Source organism: Perognathus longimembris, chromosome 19, assembly GCF_023159225.1.
Source record: "Perognathus longimembris pacificus isolate PPM17 chromosome 19, ASM2315922v1, whole genome shotgun sequence".
Classification (NCBI taxonomy): Eukaryota; Metazoa; Chordata; class Mammalia; order Rodentia; family Heteromyidae; genus Perognathus; species Perognathus longimembris.
In genome coordinates, this window is record NC_063179.1 from 2,626,607 (window position 1) to 2,644,035 (window position 17,429).

At 53.0% G+C, this 17,429-nt stretch overlaps 1 protein-coding gene across 1 annotated transcript in view; it reads left to right on the forward strand.

The window, feature by feature from the left end:
• The window catches only part of Adamts16 (ADAM metallopeptidase with thrombospondin type 1 motif 16), a 100,585-nt gene that overhangs the window by 67,827 nt on the left and 15,329 nt on the right, over nt 1-17,429 (forward strand). Inside the window, exons 15-18 of the mRNA XM_048368035.1 lie at nt 1,042-1,165; nt 1,376-1,620; nt 2,549-2,687; nt 6,213-6,339. Of these exons, the coding sequence (XP_048223992.1) occupies nt 1,042-1,165; nt 1,376-1,620; nt 2,549-2,687; nt 6,213-6,339 (635 nt within the window). The remainder of the gene's footprint in view (nt 1-1,041; nt 1,166-1,375; nt 1,621-2,548; nt 2,688-6,212; nt 6,340-17,429) is intronic.

Below are 17,429 nucleotides of genomic sequence, written 5' to 3' on the forward strand. Positions count from 1 at the left end.
TAGTGCCGGGAGCATCACCCGGCAAGGGTGCCGTGGTTCCGTGAACCTCTGAGGTCCTTCCTGAACTGCCCCCCCCCCACCTACACACACTGCCCCTGCACACACACACACACACACACACACACACACACACACACACGAGGCACCGGGCTGCGAGCTCTCCCCCTGCTTCAGAACATTTTTTTGTCTCTTAGCTCCTTCGTTGAGTATTCCGTCACTTCCATGCACGGAAAAGCAATCGCCAGCACGCTCCCTGCAGCGTCACAGGCCCTTATTTGTAACTGAAATGTAAGAGGCTGAAACACTGGAACAAACACAAACCCGTGAAGGGTTTGGGGACCTGGCTTTGCTTGGGAGCGAGCCGGGCCTGACGTGGCGCCGGTCACGGGGCTCCCCCGGTCTCACTTGGGGCACACACTTTGCTGCAGGACCAGTAACACACCCCGGCTGCGGAGTGGAAGCCCTAGTCCTGCTGGGGTCTCCATGACCGTCGGAGGGGACACGTCCTGTCCTCCCCGCCTCCGACACGTGTCTGGCCCCCCCTCCTTCAGGCAAGGGATTGTAGACTACAGATAGCGTGACTCTGAATGGAATCGGTTCCCTATGGAGCTGACTCTCTTTATGTAGATTAAACAAAGCATCAGAGAAACGCTAAGACACCGTGGTCAGCCCCCTTGACCACGTCGTTTCCTGCCATTGCTCCGGGCAGGAAGGAGCCCGGGGGCTCCCTGCAGTGGAACCTCTTGCTTGTCACCGTACTAAGCTTGTCATGAAGCGGAAACCCGCCTCGGTGGCTGACAGGCTTCCTTCAGGCTCAGGACGGCCCGGGAGGGGGAGGACGGCCGGTGACTGACGGGGCAGCCGCGTAGTCGCTCTGTGCCCACGTCGGGTATCCAGTAACCGTCCGTTCACCGGCCCCCCGTGGGTGGCGACGACCGGGAGCTTGGAGGGGAGGAGGAGCACCCCGCACGGGGCGGGTGACACGGTTGCTTCTGTGGTTCCTCCCTTCGCGAACCGCCCGTGGCGCCGTGGGTCGTGCAGAGGGTCGGCTGTGACAACGTCCTGGGATCCGACGCCGCTGAGGACTCGTGCGGAGTGTGCAGAGGGAACAACTCGGGCTGCGCCCTGCACCGGGGGCTCTACTCCAGGCAGCACCCCGCCCGCCGTGAGTGTCGGGGCGCCCCCTGCGGGCCCGGGCGGGGAGGGCGGGGACTGGAGCCTCCCCAGGAGAGCCAGGGCTCCGGGGGACTACAAGCTCCCTCGGTCTCTGTCTCTCTCTGTGCATTCCCGCGGTGGGCGGGACGCCTCCCTCCCTCCCTCCCTCCCTCCCTCCCTCCCTCCGTGAGTGAAACGTGTTCTCCTCTGCTTCATCCAGACTACTATCACGTGGTCACCATTCCTCCGGGCGCCCGGAGTATCCGCGTCTACGAGACCAACGAATCTACCTCCTACCTTTCGGTGCGCAATGCCCTCAACACGTACTACCTGAACGGACACTGGACGGTGGACTGGCCCGGCCGGTACCGGTTTTCGGGAACTGCCTTCGACTACAAGCGGCCCTTTAAGGAGCCAGAGAGCTTAACCGCCGCTGGACCCACCAATGAAACCCTGGTGATAGAGGTAGAGGCCGGTCACTCGGCGAGGGGGCTGGGGTTGATGGACGGACGCCTGGGGTCTCTTCTAGGTTCCTAGGCTCATGGTGGGCAGGCAGAAGAAAGGGAACCCCAGAAAGCAAGCGTCATCCACCCAGCAGGCTGAAGGGGGCAGTAGACTCGCTTCTATCATCTCTCCTTGCTCCCTGCCGAGTGAAGTCTGTGTTTACGTACTTACCTGTGCTCCTGTCTGGGGGGCCTTACCACTCGGTCTTCTTACGCTTTCTCTCCCGGGCTGTGTTTTCAGGGTGGGTGGAGTATTGCTAGGGTAGTAAGCAGGCACAAGGGGTGGAATCCGTGTCTGTTGCTTAACGGTAAGGTTTCAAAATAGCCTCCTCAGATTCTGCACATTTTGAGAGAGACCTTTGCGGGTTTAAAGGCAGGCAGTGTAGCGTCCACACACAATGCCACGCGAGGCCTCAACTCAGCACCACGGCCTTCGTGACGAGCCGCGCGTCCCTCTCCCGTGTGCTCTCCCGGGAACGGGGGCTCCCACTCCCTCTGGGCGTGGGTGAGGCGGATTCACGCGCTCCTCCGCCTCCCTGGACCTCGGGAGACGGTGATAAAGTGCGTTTTCCCGGAGCGCCTTCTGAGTCGCTTGCTGCTGAGGCTTTGTAGGGCAGAGCTGCACAGGTTTCCGGGGATTCAGAGACAGCCACGCCACATTTCATGGAGGGCTGGAGTCTCTAGACTTCCCTAGACACGCTCGAGCCAGCGACGAGCATCCCCCCAGGTAGCAAACGGACACCGTTTGGAGGACGGACGGTGTGGGTTTTGTTATGCCGCCCGACTCTCGGGGTCGGGGTGCGAGGGATGCTCTATCACGGTTGAAAGCGAACAGCCGCGTCTCGCGCGTGGCTGCGGACGTCACCAGGGTTGGTCTTCTGCCTTTGCAGCTTCTGTTCCAGGGCAGGAACCCAGGAGTGGCCTGGGAATACTCGCTGCCTCGGGAGGGGGTGGAGAGGAGGCCCCCGGCCCCGCCCAGCTACGCGTGGGCCGTCCTGCGCTCCGACTGCTCCGTCTCCTGTGGGGGAGGTGAGTCCTCGCTTCTCACGCTGCTGCTCCTGGGGGTGGGTGGGGGGCCCCGTGGCGCAGGGGTGGGGGGGTGGGGTCTCGGGGGGGGGGGCTGAGGTCAAAGCCATGCGGTCCTGTCCTGGCAGCACCCCGTGTCCTAGGAACGAGCACAGGGCCTTTCTGGGGGTGCTGCAGGCTCTCCGATCACCTAGCCCTAGAGAATAAATCCTCCCCTGGAGAATTTCTGGAAGAAATAGAATATATATATATATATATACATATATATATGTATTGTATATTACTTCTTTTCCTAAAGAGTTTTGTGGCAGTGCGTGAACCTGTAGTTGGTTGTTACTCTTCCCGAGCTCACCCACGTGTGAGTCGCCAAGGACAGCTTGCCATGACTGTGGTTCTTCTCCCCGCCATACTCCCCTTGGGACGGACCTGCCACCCGTGTACCTGCCACCCTCACCCAGTTCCCTGCGGGGTCGGGGGCAGAAATCAAATCAACACGTTGAGTACCTAAGTCTTCCGCATACCGTGAGCCGTGGCCCAAGAGAAGTAGATAGACAGTGGGCTTTGGAAAAGAAGAGAATGATCTGCATCGCTCTCTCTCTCTCTCTCTCTCTCTCTCTGTGTGTCTCTGGCTTTTTCCTCCCTGCTTGTCTCAATCATCAGTTAGCCGTCCACCATAATAGATTTTTTTTCCTTCTGTTTTCTAGATGGGTAATCATATCTTGAAAATCACATCTATTTTCCTCTTGTTGTAATTTTCCTGTCACTTCCTTATTTTATCTAATTCTATAAACCAATGCCCCACCAGAATTCTCACTAATAGTGGTAGTGATTTAAATTACTTTCTTCTGGAATTTAAGGAAATTATTTGTAATTTTCCCATAAAACTAGATTGTAGGCTCAGATAAGTGAGCAAATACCTGCTTAAATTGATCGATCAGTCGATACTTAGATATAAATTGAAACCATCCTGACCTAAGGAAATTCCCACCTGTTGTATGTCTCATTAACTTTTTAATAAAAATACAGGCAGAATTTATCATAACAAAATTTCTTACGTTTATGGTGAAGTTCATGTGTGTTCTTTCAATCTTGAAGTTGTGATATATGCTAACAGATTTTCCTGATTTTCAGTCCTTCTTGCTTTTGAGTATGGATTACCATTTGATGACATATTTTTTCAACGTGCTACTTGATACTACTCTCTCTCTGGATATACTTAGTATTTCCACATTAACATTCATAAGAATTATTGAGCTATAGCATTCTTTTGTGTGCTAAAATGAGCAAGATTTATTTCTTTCAATGGTGGAAACCATTTTATGCTCTAGCAATTTAAATGTTCTTTGTTGAGACTTGGACAGATTTGAATTTCACAAGTTTTTTTTAATTTCAAAAGAGGAAACCAAACTGAAGACATTTTTTGTAGTATCATACTTCCTAAAGCACTGCAGGAGTGGGGTTAGAAACTAAAAACTAGACTTTGAACTCGAAATATAAGTAGAGAAAAAGGGATTCAGTTTTCTTCGGTACGTATTAGGGAGACCTCTAACTCTCTAGGAAATTATAAAATTACTCAAGGCATTCCTCACTTAATTTGGATCATTACAATTATTTTTTTAAGAGTCGGCATGATTCTCTGAAGAATGGCTTTAAATGGACATTTGTTTCTTTTTCTGATTAAGTAGTCCCTCATAACTCTATAGCAAGAAGAAAAACGGTCTGTAAAATGTCTATTCACACTACACCTCAGTAGGGCTATGTGGATGGACTTGTAGAATACGCCTCTACTGGGATGAGCTTGGCACTGGTTGTTACTTCTTAGTAACGTGTGTGAGCATGGACGTTACTAGTGCAAAAAGTGCATTGGCCACTGTTTCGCAAAGTACTTATGAATGAGAGAACAAATTAATCCGTGCAAGCTACTGAAACGGCAGAAATGAGTAGCATATGTTCTCTGCCCTCCAGAAATGGGATCCAGCGGGTGACACACGTGTTATAATAAGAACCACCGTGGGACACATTTTCCCCATCTGAGAAGGAAAGATGACTGTCGCCTCTTTCCCAGGACAAATGAGCATAAGCCCGAGCTAGTGTGATGTCACCTGCTTCTATTCTCATCACCAGATGGGCAGAGATTGCTGCACCCACAAGCCTGGGCCCCGGCCGAGGGTCCCATTACTGAATTCAGTCCCGACGCCGTGACTGGCGGTTTCCAGTCTCCCCCCTGCCACTTCCCTGAGCTCAGAGCCATTCCTGCCTACTGTGTCTCCAGTGTCTTCGCTCCTGGCCGGGCACCGTGTCTGCACACAGCAGACTGAGTGGTTAATGAAGATGCCCCAGGCATCCCGCGCGAGACGGAACCTCCCCGCTGCTCTGCCCGGATGTAACGGGCTCGCCCCTTCCGAGCAGCACGGTCAGATTCCACGTCCAGCTCAGGAATGACTCACAGGGGGCTTGGATTTCAACCCCAAGTTTGTCAAGGACATCCCCACCCTAGACCGGAGGACTCGCGCTTCTGTCCAGCGTAGCCCCGTGTCGGACGCCTGACGCCCCCACCTCGCGGCTTCCGTAGCTATCTAGAAGGGCTCCCTGCAGCCGGGAAGCCTTCACCTCCCACCACAGGCCCTTTGCAGAGGAGAAAGGTGGACTGCCACGTGCTCGAGCAACCAAGGGGCCCTGAACAAAAGCCTCCCTGTGCTGGTAGAGCTCGTGTGTGCTCCCCTCTTTCACGGGGATGCTCTCAACTTCCGGTGGGTTCTGTGAGCTCCTCATTTAGGAGTTCCTATGGAGGTGTAGTGAGCTGGACACAAATGAGACCATCATCGACCATAACTCTACCTTCGTGTGTTTCCTTGTACTCATCTCAAACCAGCAGAAGTGTCGTTCTGATTCCTGATTTTTTTCCTCACCATCAGACAAACTCTTGACCGTCATCCTTCAAAATGGACGCGTAGTTTTTTATATCCTGGCGAAATGCTCATCACCTGAGGCCGGCAGCCGTGACCGTTGTGGTGTGTGCGGTGGACGGGCACTGTGTGCATCCCTGTGGGGGGGAGCAGCCAGCCCTGTCCCCCTCCCCCAACATCTGCCTCGCCTCTTCTCTGCGAGCGGTGACTCCTCATTCTCCCACGCCTAAACCTCGGCAGCTGCCGGTCTGCAGATCTCCAGGAATAGAATAGCTCCTCGGGATAAGCTGCGTTCGTTGAGATACTGAACGCATCAAGGGACGGTGAACGTCAAATCAACCCCCAATTCCACTGATCTCATTGGCCGCACCTTCCGCGTCACGATTGGGAAACGTGTTGAGCTTAAAGACACTCAAACATAGGTGTAGGAGAACCGTGTGTCATGAAACTGACGAAATGCATGAATTAAACATCCTAGCCGTTCAGACAAGGAGAGCGGTAGCCGTTGACACGTTGGCGGTCAGCCCGCAGGCGGAGCTAGGCTTCGTAAGCGCGCGGTGTTTCCTGGACTCCAGGCGTGCTCTTCACCGTGTGCCCCCCCCCTCCTCCTCCTCCTCCGCAGGGCAGATGACCACCAGGGAAGGCTGCTTCCGAGACCTGAGGGTTCCCGTCAATGCCTCCTTCTGCAATCCCGAGACCCGGCCTGTCACGGGGCTGGTGTCCTGCGAGCGGCCGGCCTGCCCCCCCAGGTAAGCGCACCTGGCCGCCAGTCCCGTGGGCACCGCGGGCAGATGTGTGTGGCGAGCCTTCCCCGGGCCTTCCGTGAGAGGCACCGGCTCGCGTGGGGTAACTCGTGGCGGAGAGGAGGTGAACCGCCAGCGTGGCCTGAACAGGGGAGCTGAACCCCACGGCGGCTGGGAAGCCTCCATCCCCACGATGGCGTCCTGGCGGTTCCATTCCGCCTCCGCTCGGTGTCGGGCTGACGTGGCGTGATCAGGCAGCGATGACGTGTTCTGTTTGGGTGGCTGAAGGGAGATCGGGTCCCCATTATTATCTGCTGCTTGTTAATCTGTGCACGAGACAGACGGGGTGAGCCATTTCCAAGCTCTGCCAGGGCGGCATGGGACGGAGGGTTATTCTGTTCCCTGCACACACACACACACACGTGTGTGACGGGGAGAGAGAGAGAATGCGCACTTGGGCTCTGTGGGCCCCATTCTGCCCCCCTCTGCATGTGTCTACAGCCAAGCTCAGGTCCTCCGGGGTGTGGGGCTCAGGGACCCCGACAGGCAGTGTGACTCTCCTCTCCCCGGTTCTGCCTCATCGGCCACCACGTGTGCCGAGTGCCGGGCCTTGGTCTTTCAGCACATACACACACACACACACACACACACACACACACGTACTTCATGGGCACACGGGGACAGCCCGCAGGAGAGCACAGGCCACAGACAGTGGCGAGAAGTCGCTGCAGATGTCACGTCCTTCGGTGGTAACTCTAGCTTCAGCAAGACCTTTCTGCCGGCCCAGGCACCTGGACACTCGATGCGTGACAGTACAATGCAAAGCGATGCATCTCGATGTTAAAGCACGTCCAATACAATGCAATGCGATACATCTCGATGTCAAAGCACGTCCAATACAATGCAATGCGATGCATCTCGATGTTAAAGCACGTCCAATACAATGCAAAGCGATGCATCTCGATGTTAAAGCACGTCCAGAAATGCACGTCAGAGCAGGGAGCAGAGTCCTTTTCCTTGACAGCCTGGTACAGGAACGTCCCCAGCACGGTCCCCCATTCTCTTCAGGGCCCCCCATGGACCCACAGAGGCCGCATCTCAGCACTTGGGGCCCTGGGCGCTGCGTCCGTCGGGGTGGGAGCGTCTCTCCGGCACGGCCCGGGCCCCCGGGCCTCAGTGTGGCCGGGACGCGCCGCCACGTTAACCGGCAGCTCTGGCGGCTTTCAACGCCTGTGTGCGGATGTCGTGGGAGAGGCGCCGGCCAGACGGAACGGGGATTCCAGCGCTGCACCACCGCGCTCTCAGCCGCCGGCTGTGGTCCCACGCGGTCCTTGGCGCCCGTGCACACCCCCACGGGGGTGCCCAGAGGCGGCCAGCCCAGACTCCCGGGAGGGCCGAGGCTCGGGACACTTAGAAGATGAGCCCCGCCGCCGGCCAAGGCAGGAGAAAGAAGGCGGCGGCGGCGGAATCCGCAGCGGGGACCCGCGTGTCGGGAGGACATGGCTCAGAAGGCCGCTCCGGATCCGTGGGTCGGAAGGAAAGAGGACGCGGGGGTGAGCGAGGCAGCGGGGCAGGTGTCCCCCGTCACCAGGGCCTCCGTGAGGACGAGCAGCGTGGGGAGAGCCTGGAGTCAGGTGTCCCCCGTCACCAGGGCCTCCGTGAGGACGAGCAGCGTGGGGAGAGCCTGGAGTCAGGTGTCCCCCGTCACCAGGGCCTCCGTGAGGACGAGCAGCGTGGGGAGAGCCTGGAGTCGGGTGTCCCCCGTCACCAGGGCCTCCGTGAGGACGAGCAGCGTGGGGAGAGCCTGGAGTCGGCCCCGCGGCGGGGGGGGGGGGGGGGCACGCACGGTAAAGGTGCAGCGCGAGCCGAGCGGAGCTCAGTAGACAGAGAAGGGAACACGCTGGGGAACCGTAAGGCAACCCGGCCCTGGAAAGCCGGGGTGCCCCCCCGCCCCCCCCCCCATTTGTGAGCCGGCCCCTCGGCGGCATCTGTGCTCAGGGCTGGGTCACCGTCCAGCCCCGGGTCCTTAGCCACCCCACAAGTCATCCGTTTGCTTCTGCGGGGGGCTGGGGGACGGGCCGGCGTCGCCTTTCCAGGAAAGGGGGATCTGCCTGTGTCCGCCGGTGGGAGCTCAGAGACAGGGCGTCAGCAATCCCAGCAGCTCCTCCAGGAGGGATGGGGCCCCGACCCCCCCCCCCAGCCTGCCCTCCCTCCCCCAGCTCCTCTCAGCCTCGCCCTAGGGCAGACAAGCCCCCCCCCGCCCGCCCCGACTCCCCCACAGCGGCCTGCGATTCCGCGTGAGGCAGGCGTTCTTATCGCTTGCTTTCTGAAACAGCACTTGTGAAGCTCACAGCCGTGCGCTTCCTCTGAGCGCGTCCACCTCTCTCCCGTGGTTTATCTTCACTCGCTAGCTTTCCAAGCACAAGCGCCAAACGCACACCTTCCAGAAGAAGGCCCGACGGCGCAGGAAAATGCTTTCCAGATGGCGGCGAACGCTCGTCCCTCCTCAGCTTGCTTCCAGGAACGCGGAGCCAGAGGTCGGGCAGAGAGAGAGGATCGCAGCTGCAGACGAGCCGGGGGGCCGGGGGATGGGAGAGATAGTGCCCCCCCCAAAAAAAAGAGAGCACGCATAGATATTGTGAGCAGGTGTCTTTTAGTGTCCTCGGAGGAATGTGTATAAATGGGGTCACATCTTCACCTGACGCGTGGTTGACCCCATTATTTTTGCCGTGCCTCTGTGACATTTTACAAACCCATTAGAGAACTGCTCCTTTTCCAGAAGACCTGTGGGTCAGAAACCGCCTGCCATCAGAGATAAGACCCCGTGGGGCCACGTGATCAGCCACGTGCGCGTACCGCGACCTCTCAGGAACAGCCAAGGGAGGATGTGATTTCCCTTTTATCTCCGGTCGCCTTGAAGTGTGAGCCCTGCAGACAAGAACCACCTTAGCGCGCACCCAACGCGATGCAAGCGAAGCGCGCGGCTCGGGGCGCCCAGCCCTCCGAACAGTGGGGGAGCCGCTTCCCCACGGGCAGGGCTCCTCACGGCTGGAGCTAGACCTGCACCCTGTGCAGCGCCCCGGGGCCCTGTGCACCCCGGGTGCACTCAGCCAACTTCCTGGGTTCCATAAATGACACAGCTGGTCCTGACCTGTGTGCTTCTGTCTCAGTATTGTTTTCTGGAGCTTGTGGGGATCGTTCTAGAGTTCCCTCCTGTTCCTGTCCTGTGTCGCTCACTCTCTAGTCTGAAGCTGTGCCGCAGAGCCTCGGGTTCCAAGTCCGGGGACACTGCAGTGGCAGGCGTGGAGGGGGAGGGGGCTGGCCGTCCTCTGTGGCAGGCGTGGAGGGGAGCGGGGGCTGGCCGTCCTCTGTGGCAGGCGTGGAGGGGGGGAGGGGGCTTGCCCTCCTCTGTGGCAGGTGTGGGGGGAGGGGGCTTGCCCTCCTCTGTGGCAGGCATGGAGGGGGGAGGGGGCTGGCCCTCCTCTGTGGCAGGCGTGGAAGGAGGGGGGAGGGGACTTGCCCTCTTCTGTGGCAGGCGTGGAGGGGGGAGGGGGCTTGCTCTGCTAAGTTCTGGGTTTTACCCGCCTCATGAAACTGTCTTAAAACCTTACCTTATGACTGGCAGCTTTTTAATACATCCTGCCGATTCCACTTTCTAACTGGCCTTTAAATCCTCCCTCGTGTCGTTAGCTATGGTTATAGCTTCTGAATCCGCTTTATGTCATTACTAAGTCATGATTATCTTTGTTGGTAATGTCATTTCACAGCCTGCTATTTGTTTTGTCTGAAATTGACAAAGCATACCTTCCATTTACTTTTTTTTTGCTTTTGGCATATATTCTGTTATTTATCATTAAATACGTGAGTCATTAAGTTTTCCTGTACCTAATACCCTACTGGTTTTGTATGTGTTAATGTCATCTATTTGTCTGTGATTGTGTAGATGATGTTTATGTTTGGCTTTAGTTCTGCCAGTTTTTTTTCATGCCATCTCCTATTTCCCACGCCTTTGGTTACATCCTAGGCTTCCTGCCCCTTCTGCTTCATGAGTTTTAGAGACGTGTCTTCGTTCTCGTGCCTTCCCAAGACTGGTAGAAGTCACCCTACTTTCCTTTCTTCAACACTACTACTAGTACTAGTACTACTGCCACTACAACCGCTATGACACAGACACACAGACACACACACGTGTAATATGAACCACTGGACAAGTTATTGCGACTTTTAACATGCGGGATGGCTCACATGTAACTGGACTGAGAGTCTCAGAAGCAAACACTTCACGCACAAAGGTGGTGGCGCGGTGCCCGGGCACCTGCAGGGTTGGAGAAGGTGCCGACAGCGGGTGGAGGGAGTCGTCTTTGGTGACAGCTGGGGAAGCCTGCTCCAGAACTCAGGCCAGGAGAGGTGGTGACGGGAAATAGAGGGTGTTGGTCACTGATTTCTTTTCCTATAAAGGAAGTTGCCATTCCCCTAGAGGGACAGGGGGAAGAGGAGCAAGCATCTGGCTCGGGGGGGGGGGGGGGCGGGGGTGAGGCCTTAGCGCGGCTTGTGAGCGCCCGCGGACAGCCCATGGAGGCCCGGTAGACCCGGAGGTCCTGTACCGAGCCTGGTCACCCCAGGAAATTGTGGGTGGATATTTGATTTAGCAGAATTAAGATTAAAAAAAAAAACCTGATGGTTTTAGCTACAATGCATCTCTTATCAGTGACAGAAGAATAAAGGTGTGTGTGTGTGTGTGTGTGTGCGCGCGCGTGTGCAGGTGTTCACCTGCAGTTCCAGTGCAGGGCTGCGGGCCCCCCCCCTTCCAGGTGTGGAGTGCCTGCCCATCCCCCCCCATACCCGCAGGTGTGGCGTGCGTCCTGCGTGGTGGGTGCTCCGTTCAGCTTTGGCAGAGAGAGCCGCTCTTCTGCCCTGGCCCCAGCAGGGTTCCGCAGTTCTTCCCGTCCCGCTGAGCTCATGGGTAGTCTTGTCTTCAACAATTTTGAAACTGTAGAACTGTGGGGACCAAACTGGTCAGCAGTTTCTTCTCATGGACCGAAGCGGTGGAGGAAGCGGACTGACTATCCTACAGGTAGGTTTAGTCCTTTTGTCAGTCCGGTATTGGTTATTTAAGGTCCTTTATGAATCTGGCCAGCACTTAAAAGAGTTGATCTTGTTAGGATATGTTAGGTTATATGTGTTTATACTTTAGTTTGCCTGTAAATTGTTTGTGGTATTTATCAGGAATGAATAGTTGGCTTTGAGCAGCGAGGTGTGGTATTTATAAGAGTGTTGTGCTTTGATAGGCAAATTCAATTCTGCACCTTACATAAACTCTTAAAACATATTTTTATATGGTCTATGTTAGCTGTACCGACGGTTGATAGTGATAGAGCCATACGTATATGCAATGAACTTTTTACTGCCCCCTCTCACTTTCCTTTTGCAGTTTATAATGGGTTCCATTGTTCTCCTCTCCCTAAAAAAAAAATTACAATAAGGATGGGAGCAACATGACAGCAAACTTGAATTGTTTCCATGCCGGTCTCCTCTAAGCTCAGGGCAAAGAGTCTCGAAACAGAACACAGACTGTTGATAGGCTTCTGACTGTGGTCTCAAGAATGTGAACGGTCCTAAAGGGCGACCACAGTCTCCTAGACTGTTTAGATTTGTCTGGATCCAGTGCGAGGCAGGAACCCACGCAAGAATGCCCCTCTCCTCGCCAGCTTCCCACAGTGTCTCAGACTCTGATTCGGGTTGAACACCAGTGAAATCCCAGCCCTCAGGACATCTTGCTTGCCCTTCCTTACGCATGTCCTGTGCATTTCTTGGACTCACAACGAGTATGGAGGAGAAGAGCTCATTTAAGCATCCAGTGTTGGGTAATGCCAAGCGAATGTAGGATTTGCTTTTCCACATGTATTATTTTTAACATTCTATATTACTTGGCAATCACGCACACGCACGCACACACACGCACAAGTGCGGTTTTAAATGCCACGCTGTACTTTAAAGCCACTGTGGTAAATCACGGCCCCCTTTCTCATCCTGCAGAGCCCCTGCAGCCCCCTCTGCTTTGGAGCCCCTGTGACCCGCCCCGATATCGCGCTGAGTGAGCGCGACTGCCGCTGTCCTCCTTACTGGTGTCCGCTGTTAGCCTGTTGCTAACCATGAGTGAGGACGTGGGCTTTGGGGTCACCTCCGTCTTGGGGGTCACCTTCACCGCTGTGCGTCGCGTCGCTCTCCTGCTGTCCCTTCCTTCCCCCAGCGCGGATGCCAGCCTGTCCTCCTCCTCCTCGACGTGTTCGCGCCACTTACCATCTCATCGGGGTTCGGCATTCCATTGCTCTCTCCTTCCGTACCCAGCGTTGTCCGGAAGTGAACCGTTGCCTGACTTGTTCTCCTTACATTTCTTTTTTTTTTTTTTTTTTTTTTTTTTGCCAGTCCTGGGCCTTGGACTCAGGGCCTGAGCACTGTCCCTGGCTTCTTCCCGCTCAAGGCTAGCACTCTGCCACTTGAGCCACAGCGCCACTTCTGGCCGTTTTCTGTATATGTGGTGCTGGGGAATCGAACCTAGGGCCTCGTGTATCCGAGGCAGGCACTCTTGCCACTAGGCTATATCCCCAGCCCTCCTTACATTTCTTAAATGGATGCCGCAACACCTGCTTAATGGGTTGACTCGCTCAGTAACTAGAAGCTACACGTCTACCCTGTCTGTGCCCGCGCGTGGTTATGGGCAGTGACCAGGCAGACAAAAGTCCCTGTCCTTGAGACCACCCCCCACCCATTAAGACAGCCCACAAACATAGCATTTAATTGTACATCCATACATTTTGTTTATAAATGCGTTTTTAGACGTTAGGGTGCCTTAGAAGGTGGTGGGCACCGTGGATAAGAAGACCAGCCAGTCACAGGGCAAGCGGGTAGATGGGGGAGGGTTGGAAGGTGAGCTTGAGGTTTGGAGCTCGGTAGGAACGTGGTTAGAACCAGGGTTGGGCGTAGAGCTGTCGGGTCCTGACTGCTGCTCTCGGCCATTCCCACGCCGTCGGGCACACGAGAGACTCCTCCCCCCCCCCTTACCCTCCATTGCTGCCTCCTGGCACCACCATCTCTCGCTGCGATCCGGATCGGTCATCCCGACGCCGCCCTTTGTCTCCATTGCACCTCACATCTTCTCCTCCAGTGCCAGGCTCGTGCCTGTGTTTTCACGGCGTGACGAGGCCAGCACAGCCGCCCGAGAGTGATTCTCAGAGGCCTTGCCGTTGGCAGAACGCTGCACGAACGTCCGCTGTCCCCGGGTGTCCTGCAGACGTGGCCTCGTGTCTCCCATCCTCACCCGGGCTGAGGAAGGCTGCCCCTCCTCTGTTCCCAAGTCCTTCCTGTGGGACTGCGCCTTGTGGTTCTCGCTCCTGCTTCTGGAAGGGTGGCGATCTTTTACTTACTTTTAGGTCTCTGATGCACTTTAGTATTCTTCAGTGGAATTTTATTCTCATTCTTCTTCTCAGTCCACAGTGGTCCCTTTGAATTTAGAGAAAATATTTGATGAATGTTTCAGCTCATCTCCCGTATTCTTATCCTCCACGTAAGACTTGCTTTGGTGTTCCTTTGTTTTCTTTATTATTGAGATAGATTACGTGTACACTATTGTGTACATTATGGTCACTTGACACATATATAGAATGTATAATAGTCAAATCAGAATAAAAAAAGTATTCTGTTACTTCAAACATGCATCACTGTATGTGTTGGAAGTTTCTAGCGTTTGAAATGCATCATGGGTACTTTTGTCCACTAGTTGCCTCAGTGTGAAAGAACCACAGGTGATTCCTCCGCTCCCCATGAGCTCTGTGCCTCCTGCCTCCGCCTGCCCTTGCAGGCTCGGCGGGCCGCTGCCCCCTCCCGCTCTTCCCTGAGACCCAACAATGAGCACAAGGATGTGCAAGTCGCTTTCTGTATCTGCCTTCATTTTTCTTCATCTTTTCCTTTAAATGTCTATCTCCTTGTCCTTATCTGATTCTGTCTTCCAGGTTTCTTGCTGTCTTTGTTTTGGCTTATCTACCTGTTTGTTTGATACCTGACTCTTCTCAGGTATCTTTTCAAATGATCGTTTTCACCTTTATTTCTTCTCTTTGAAGGTCACTCTTCTCTTCATTTTTCATTACCTCTAAATAGTTGTACAAAGAAGTGGCCGCTTAACAAAGCAGTTTATAAACACGGTACATCTTGGTCCATGTCACCCTTTCAGCATATCACCCATCCCTCTCTTAGCCACCCCCCCCCCCACTTTTCATGATTTTGCAGGATCTGCCTTGGATTCCTGACTGCATTCTCCCTGTCTTCTGCCCCTTTGCTCTTGGCCCTGGCTGGCCTGTCTGGGGTTCCTGCTTCCCATTGTTTCATGTTGCTGCACTTTGCCTTTGTCTTTCTGGGGAATAATACTATTTGAGTTCTCCCTTGAATCAACCATATTTCAGTTAAGACCTTTGTATTCACTTGCATACCACTCTCTTCTGTTTAAAGACATTATAGTTATTATAGTCTAGCTCCTCTAGCACTCTCTTTCTTCCTCCCTCCTTACTTTCCTCCCTCCCCCCCTTCCCTCCCTTCCTTCCTTTACTTGTAGATTCCCTTCCTGACAAAAATGTCCAGTGGTTGGATAGTGGGTTTTACTGCACTGTCTCTTGTGCCTTACTCAGACATCTCTTCATTATTAGCCTCCAGATTTGTTACACGGAATTGTGAGTAAAGATGAAAATTATACAAAGTAATATAGTCTCATGTGAATCTACTTTGTACACAAAGGAGAGGGTAACTCATTAAATCTTTACAATAGTCTCATTAAGTAGATGCTACTATTATCCCTGTGATACAGATGAGGAAACTGAGGCCATTGGCTACTGGAAATATATAAGGAGAAAAGTACCTAAAAACTACATAAGATGGGCGTGTACCTTTGGAGTGAGTGCATAAGAAGTGTGTTTCATGCTCCTCATTTTACTGTATTGGTGTGGGAGGGTAGGGATTAAGAAATAACTTACAGAATACAATGTAGGTTTCCTCAGATTTCCTCCTAATGCCTAACAGGCTGTCCCAACACCATTTACTAACATTTCCATTTTCTCTGCCCTGGCCCTGGAAACCAGCTTTACGCAGTTCAAATATATCTTGTAGGAAGGCCTGGCTGCACTCTGGGCTTCTCCCTGCTTCACTGATTGATTCTGTTCACACTTGCTGTTCATTGCAGAAGGACTGTGGTGTGTTTGTTCCCTGGCATGGAAAGTTTGCTTTTCACCGCTGCTACCGCAGAGTTTCCCAAGTCCTCCTCTTGAATGTGTTTTCCAGATGAATGGTATATCCAAGACAATGGCAAGAATAGATGCCCTTGCCTCGTTCCTGATTTTAGAGGAAATGCTTTCAGCTTCTCAGAAGTAGGCTGGCTGTGTGTTTCCTGTGTATAGACTTTATAACCTTGTAACTGGCATACATTCTCCACATGTTTGATAAAATTCAGCAGTGAAATCCTCTCGTTGCATTTAGATTGATTTAGGCAAAATTGAATCTTGGAAGCCTAGAATCTAACGGAACTCATTTTTTTCTTCCTTAGTACCCAGTCATTGGGTTCTTGAGCGACCATTGCTCATAGACTCAGTCACCTATTTCCCGAATAATTTTTATTTTAATAACATGAATGAAAAATTTACACCACAGTATTTTAGTTGTCTCTTAATTTTTGAAGTATAAAACATTAGCTTCAAACACTAAAATATTACTTTTCCATCAGTATTCTCTGTTTTTAAATTTATATTCCATTAACAGTCATTTTGGTCTCCTTCTCTAGTGTCTGTCTCTCTCTTCTACACCTGAACCTAACTCAATTGCAGTAGGAAGCTTTTAAAGAGAAACAAGACATGGTATCCCTTTTTGTCCCTTCTCAGAATGAGAATGCTGTCTGCATTTTCACAGCCAAGTGTAGGCCCTCCCTTCATTTAATAGTGTCGCCCAGTGCATCTGTAGGTGCTTTCCATAATAGGCAAACGTCTACCTTTTTCAACCTCCTCAAAACGGACTTCATTTAATTAATTGCTTTTCTTATGAATTTGCAAGGAAAGTAGCTGACAAATAACTTCAAGAGATGATGGTGCTCTCCACTGAGTACAGAGTGGAGAAACCCACACTCACCCCAGGAGGCTCCCAGGACATCGTAGGCCCCGGGCTCTGGAGCTGAGGAGCCTCTGGGACTGGTCCTTCCTTGAGAACATTGGCCTCCTCCCTTGTCACATGGCCCTTGGCTCTGGAGGCAAAGGATGAGATCTCACGGGAGCCAAGCATTCAAAGGACATTGCTGTCCACCCAATCTCCATCTGTTTGTGCAAAACTATGTCAGTGCAAGTCCCCGAAGGAGGCACAAACCTATTTGCGTAGCCGTTGTTTAAAACAAGGAAGCCTCCACGATTTAAATTTGTGAATTAGAGCAATGCATATCCTCGTTCTGCAGCCATGTTGTCTGTGGTGTGTGGTGCATCGTGCTGTCCTTGCATTCCTGTGAGCAGTCCTAGCCATCCTGGTGGACTCTTCGTATTCTTTAATGTGCAGGTAGCTTTAATTTGATGCCATTTTCATTCTAATTTGGCACAGGTGCAATAAGGTTGGCGTGTGACTTCATTTGGGTGCTATTTTTAATATGACTTACATTGATGTTTCCATCTGTTTTCTTATTGTTTTTAAGTACTGTGTTTTTCCGATGTTACTTTCTCTTTGTGCTCTTATGTCTTTCCTCTCTTGTCACCACTGTTTCCTCTTAGAAAATATGATAATATATTTCTAACACTGCTATAGTTATCTCCACATTTAAAATTAGATGTCGACACATTTTCTTAAATGTATCTTCATAAGTGAAACGAAGGCCATGAAGGACACGTGGAGCCAAGTGAGGCAAGGAGCTCGCCCCTGCTTCCCTCCTTCTCCGTGCTTTTCCCCTCCGTGAAGATCCCAGCCTCTCTTACAGTTGCTCATGAGATTTTCATTTCAGTTCGGCTTTAATATCATTTTCTTCTGTGTAGCTGTATTCTTTCCATAATTGTAACCTGTGAATTCCTTTCATAGTCTTGACGATG